The sequence below is a fragment of the Arachis hypogaea genome, chromosome 11 (genome assembly GCF_003086295.3).
Source record: "Arachis hypogaea cultivar Tifrunner chromosome 11, arahy.Tifrunner.gnm2.J5K5, whole genome shotgun sequence".
In the NCBI taxonomy this organism is placed as follows: Eukaryota; Viridiplantae; Streptophyta; class Magnoliopsida; order Fabales; family Fabaceae; genus Arachis; species Arachis hypogaea.
Genome location: NC_092046.1, coordinates 34,208,758 through 34,215,194, shown reverse-complemented (window position 1 = coordinate 34,215,194; position 6,437 = coordinate 34,208,758). Strand labels below are relative to the sequence as shown.

General features: G+C 29.6%; 1 protein-coding gene across 1 annotated transcript; it reads right to left on the bottom strand.

The window, feature by feature from the left end:
• Positions 1 to 1,268: 1,268 nt before the first annotated feature.
• On the bottom strand, positions 1,269 to 3,480 carry LOC112720664 (probable esterase D14L). The gene is made up of 2 exons (XM_025771697.3): positions 2,480 to 3,480; positions 1,269 to 1,892 (listed from the first exon to the last, which is right to left on the bottom strand). The coding sequence occupies exons 1-2, from the start codon at positions 2,872 to 2,874 to the stop codon at positions 1,448 to 1,450; spliced, it is 840 nt and encodes a 279-aa protein (XP_025627482.1). The 5' UTR covers positions 2,875 to 3,480; the 3' UTR covers positions 1,269 to 1,447.
• Positions 3,481 to 6,437: the final 2,957 nt, after the last annotated feature.

Sequence of the window (6,437 nt, the reverse complement as noted above, 5' to 3'; positions counted from 1 at the left end):
TTTCATGACGAAAGTGCCAAGCACGATAGCAAATAAAAAAAAAAAATATTCTATTCTTCGCACATTTCATATGTCACACCAGCTACTATATATATATATATATATATATATATATATATATATATATATATATATATATATATATATATTAATTACTTGTAATAATTTTGGAACCTCTTCATACGATTTAAACTATTCTTTGCCTATACAACACTTAATAATTTCTTCATTCCAGAATTACGCAATTAGTTATAAACTAACACTAATAACATCATTGATCAATAGATTAATAGTAACACGCGGAGCTTGCCCCATTTCAGATAGAAGGATCCTTTTCTTTTGTGATTAAGCTCTTCGATATATAACTCGTCCAATGTTGAGATTAAACTAGTTTCTTCTCTTGTGAATGAGATATATTTCTGGGACTAAGAATACAGAGTATAAATATCTACAAAAGATATCCGAACGCTCTAACTAATATGAGTATATATCTTGGATATAACACAATGAGATAAGAACATACATCTTTCATGGTTTGAGTTGATTTATTTTTTGTAATTTTTTTGAAGAGATGATTGGTTACTTTAAATAATCAGTTACCGACCTTACAATAAATAGTTGTAATGATAATGATCAACTGTATAAATAACCGATGACCTATAACATAAGTTTTTAATTTTGTTAAACTACTAATCGTATTAACTATATTAGATATATATTGAAATTAACTATTAAAATTAATTATTAAGATAGTATATATATTAAAAATATAAAATATAAAATACACATTAAAAATAAATTAAATTATATATATATATATATATGACGGATTTAGATAATATTTTTGTAATTAGATACAAGTGAATTATAGATGAACCAACAATTATTTAAACTATAATATCTTATTTTGTCTCTGCTTGTCAAATTTAGTTCTTAATCTCATATAAAAACATAATTTTGAGAGAGTGGAATGACATAATCTTTTTTAAGTTATAGATTGTTAGGACTTAGGAGTCTCTCAAAATTCCGACAATTCTATGTGAGGACTTTCATGGTACTTGAGATGTCAATTTGTGGTTGACATCCTCTATTAAATCATTTTTGACTTGGTCTTCTATCAAACAGACTCTTTTTTTATTTTTAACATTTTTTTCATTATTTTTTAGCTTTGTTCCACTAATATTCATGTCAGATCCAATGCTAATAAATGGTCAAATTTAGAATTAAAAAAAATGAAATATGTAAAGAAAATTAAAGCATTAAGCAGATATGGTAATTTTTTTTGTGGTTAATAAATAGTAATACACTCATTTATAAGCCTCGGTTACTCTATTATTGTGTGTAGAACATCTAAACATATATCTATATAAAGAGCTCCGACATAAAACTAGAAAAAACAACACTACATTACATATCTTCCTTTTAATCCATAATTAATCGTCTTTACTTAACTTGATATATTGTGCCGGATATGGTTGAGCAGCACGGGAATGACAATATCCGGTGAGCTCAACTGCGGCAAATGTCCCTCGGTGGGCATGACCTCGACGATGGACTTCCCACCGAGCTTCTGTTGCATATATTCCGCAACAACGACCGGCACAGCCAAGTCCTTAGTGCTCTGTATGATGTGGCAGGGCACAGTGACTAGACTTAGAAACTCCCTCATGTCAAATTGAAATATGGTTTGTGCCAAACTTAGAGCTATGTCCGGCCTCATGTTGAACAATGTCCTGCTAAACTCTTGCACTGCCACTGAGTCCATGTCGCCACCAACCACCAGTGGCGCGAAGCCGGAGCACCATGCTTTGTAATTTGAGCGGATTCCGTCAAATAGTTGGGTCAGGTCTTCTTGGTGGAAGCCACCATAGTAATCCGTATCATTTAAAAACCTAATTAACAGGTTTCACAAGCAAAGGGAATACATCAATTTAAATTCATATTGTTTAAACATATATAGTAGTAGATTTTTCATTTACATCAAACTTTATCAGAATTCTAATTTTTGAATTATATCATAAACCTTTTGCTAATAAAAGTGTGGGTGTAGTGATGGAGAGACCTGATAACCTGGCCTAAAGAAAATATGGATTCTACCTCTTAGAGAAAACGCTAACTAATAGAAAAAAAAGTTAAGTAGAAATCGAAACTAATTTTTTACCAGTACTTAAATAATCAACATATTTTTATAAGCTAATATTAAGAAAAAGACTCAAATATACCAGTAAAATATGTGTATTGACTAAAATTATTGGCCAACATAAATAAAAATTACTAACTCCTCGACTTTTTCTTAGTTTTATCTTTTAAAATCTGAAAATAAAAGAGTTTAACCAGAGAACTAACATTCTTTTGTTATTAGCTAACTTTTTAAACTGACCTTATTGTTGTCAATAACTACAGTTAATTAAGATACATAAAAATTCTTCTTCAAATAAATTTGATTCTTCTATAATTGATGCTTGTTTAGTTAAAGTACCTTGGAGAAGCAGAGAGCAAGATAAGCTTAGAGAAAAGATGAGGATGAGAAATTGAAGCGATGACACCAACCATAGCCGAGAGAGAGTGACCAACGAAGATGCAAGATTGAACCTGAAGCTCTTCCAAAATAGCAAGTAGATCATAAACAAATCCTTGGAGAGTAGAATATCGTTCAAAGTCATAGTAATCTGGGTTTGTAGTACCAGCACCCATGTTATCATAAAGGATCACACGATACTCTTCAATTAAATGTGGAACAAGGTGTTTCCACACAGATTGGTCAGTCCCAAATCCATGAGCCAGCAACACAATTTGGTTATTATTACTATTATTGTTATTATTCCCCTCTACTCCCACTATTCTCACGTTGTGTGCTTCTTCCACAATCCCCATGAGTAGTAATACTCCCTTTCTCTTCCTCTTTCTATTTTTTGTGTCTCTCTTTTTTGGTTTTGGGTTGGAATATAATATTTTGGAAAGGAAAAAGCTTCAGTCTATGTATGTGCTTTTTGAAAGCTTTGAGTTAATATTGGCAAAGTTAGCTTCTTTGTAAAGAACCATGGTTTGCTTAAGGAGGGTGGTGTGGGGACGAATTTAAAGAATGCTGATTGGCATTGCATGCAATGATGCCAATGGCAAGTTGCTCATTATGCCACAGAGAAAGTATAAGGAACCAATTACATGTGAAACCAACTTAAATAACTTTTTCAAAATTTAAAAAAAAAATTGATTTTAAAATTTGCAAAATCTAGAATTAAGTTTAGAAACACACGCCATCCAAACTCAATCTCAAATGCGACTTTATGGCCCCTCTGTTTACTCTTCCCGCAGTGCGTGCCTCCGCGTCCGTCCGCCCAACATCTTCTCTCGGTGGCACTGTCCCCTTCCCATACAATCGTGATCGCAGGCGATGCTCCATTGCATGCACGCAGCAACCTCCTTCCATCACACATGCGCCACACCACAACCTCTTCTTCCTTCTTTTCGGTTGTGGATACCTAGTTTTGAATGTTTAATTTTTTTCTCCTAAATTTTGGAGTTTTTTTTAGGAAAAGTTTAGGAGACCAGCAATTTTATTAAATTTTGGCCAGCATGTAACCAGCAGAGAAATGTGAGTCATTAGATGAAATCTCACACCAATCTTACACTATTAAATTATCATTGATGGCTATTTGATGGCTACCAATCACAAAAGTAAGTTGCTGGTCCCTAACATTGCTCTTTTTTTTTTTTTAATTTTTGGACGATATTTCTTCCTCTTTTGAGTTTTCGATAATTTTTTGATTATTTTAGATGTTTGTTTTCTTAGATTTCGGATGTTCTATTTTTTATTTTTTTTGGATTTATTTTGAAATTAAAAAAATAATTTTAAATATCTCTTTTTTTTTGTTAAGTTTGGATATTTCTTTTCGTCATATTTTGAAATTTTTTTATTATAAATTTAAAATTTTTTTTATAATAATTTTGGATAAACTAAAAGAAAACACAATATTTGTAACAAAAATTTTATAACAAAATTTGAATTGTTACAAATTATAATATTTTTGTGACAAAAATTAGTTATTGTTATAGAATAAGAATATTTTGTAACAAGAAGACAATTTGTTGCAAAATGTTCTAATATTTTTTAACAACTTGATTTCTTTTGTTACAAATTATGTTAACTTTTGTAAGGAACTGGTATTTTATTACAAAATTTTTATAAAGTTTTGTAACAAAATATTAAGTTATTGGAAAAATCAACATTTTTATAACAAAATATCTATTTATTTTAAAAATTTTAATTATTTTGTAACAAAAATTTATTTTGTCACAAATTTAATATTATTTGTAACAAGTTATTTGTTTGTCCTAAAATTCAAGAATTTTTTGTAATAAAAAAAATTATTTCAAAATGTTAAAACTTTTAAAGGTGAAAAAAATTGTTTATATATTTTTTTTGGATAATTTTATTTTGTTTCAAAAATTTAATTTTTCTAAAATTTTGTTTTGTATTAATTAAGTATCTTTTATATAAAAAATAAAGATTAAATTATTAATTTTAAAAATTATAGAAATTATTTGTAAATTTTTTAAAAAATTAATATATCTAATCTATACTGATAGTTAACTTTTAATTTTATTTAAAAATAATTTTTTAAATTTAAACGGTTAAAAATAATTAAAAATGGTTAAAAAATTTAAGCCAAAAATTCTAATTTCTAACCCTTACTTAGTCTCTCACTCTCCCTCCCCAATTTTAACCTACTCTCATACACTCAGTCACTCATTCGCATCTTTTCTCTCACTCATTCATGTCGTAATCCTTTCTCTCACCCATTCATGCTGTAGTTCTAACTCACACGCTGCACTTTTTTCTTTTTTTTCAAAATCACCACCTTTACTCTCAAGTCTCTACTGTCGTTGTTTAGTCCAATAGCCGTTATTGTTCTCACTCTCTGTAAGGCCTTGGACTTTTGGAAGTTTTATTATTAATCAGTTTCGCTTATTTTAATTGTTCAAGACTTTATTCTTAAAAATTATTTTTATTAAATATAACTAAATCAGATTTTGATAATTTGAGTTTAAATTAATTAAGGTTCTTATATAATTTTTATGATTTTGGATATTTTTTATATTTAAATTTTAAAAGTTTTAGTAATTAAAAACTAATGAGAATTTTATATAATTTAATTTGAATATTGAGATTTTGAATCTAATTATATGAACAAAAAAAATTAAGTAAAATACTTCTAATTTTAAATTAAAGCAGTTATTTAAAATTAAAACCAATGAGTAAGTTGACAAATAAATATTATATTCTTAAAATAATTTGAATGAATTATATTTGATTTTCAATTACTACTCTACTTTTTAATTTTATCAAAATTCTTACACTACTCTTATTCCGCTTTTTTTCAAACCTAATCCTAACCCTAACCTATTTTTAAATACACCCACACACTTACCCTCACACATGCACACACACTAAACAAAAGAAGTACAAAAGAGAGGGACCAGAGGAACAAGAGATTGAGAGGAGATGAAGAAGGGAAGAAAAGGAGGAAATGGGAAGATGGCGCCGGTGGAAAAAAATTGCCGTTTGCCGTCGTACAACGGCATGGGCGAAGCAAGGGGAGGTCGTCGCCCCCGTCGAGTTAGAGAGGAAGAGAAAGACAAATAAGGACAGAAAATGACAGTGCTGCTGTCGTTGCTACTGGACTCGTCACTGGAGCCACGATCATCTTCGTCGAAGGAGCTCATCGGCGAGCTACATGCCGTTGTTGGCATAGTTGTTGCCGTCGCTGAGCTATTGCACCGTTTTAGGAGTTGTCTGAAGTAGTACTACCTTAGCACTATTTCAGTTTTTGCTTCTTCCTTTCTTGAACCTGTTTCACTTCTATTTCTATTCTGCTATTCTGATTTTGTTGAGCCTTTGCTTTAACTTGGACTTTCTAGCACCATTTTTTGTTGCTTTTCATCTGATTCGATTCAATTGCTTTCTCCTGGTGATGTAGTCACTGTCGTTATAATGGCAAGTTAATGCTGTTGTTGCTGTTGCAGTTGTGGTTGCTACTGTAGTCTTTTCGACAGTCTCAAATTCATTATTCTAATCACTAAATTCGTGACAACTTGAGATAGGAATTTTTTTCTTAAACTTATTTTATTTGAAGGGGTTGTTATAAATTGATGTTTGAATATATATTTTTAGTGATTGTATGAGTCTTATGAATCAAATTAAACAATTTTGGAGAAATAAAATTGATTAAATAATGGCTGATTTTTAAATAATAATAAAATGGATTAGAAATAATGATTAAAGTCTCTTGGTGGATGGATTAAAATTTATGAATACATTTTTATAAATGATGAGTTGTGATTATTTAATTACTCGAACCATTTGATGAATGCCACAATAAATATGGAAAAAAGTAGAGTGTGTTTTATTTGTTGCAGTTGATTTGGTTGGCTTATAA

Bases quoted from the DNA above. Each gene is read 5' to 3' on its own strand.
- LOC112720664 (XM_025771697.3), bottom strand. From the start codon at position 2,874: ATGGGGATTGTGGAAGAAGCACACAACGTGAGAATAGTGGGAGTAGAG. The intron at 1,893-2,479 runs GTACTTTAACTA...CCTGTTAATTAG, and splicing joins TTGCTCTCTGCTTCTCCAAG to GTTTTTAAATGATACGGATT.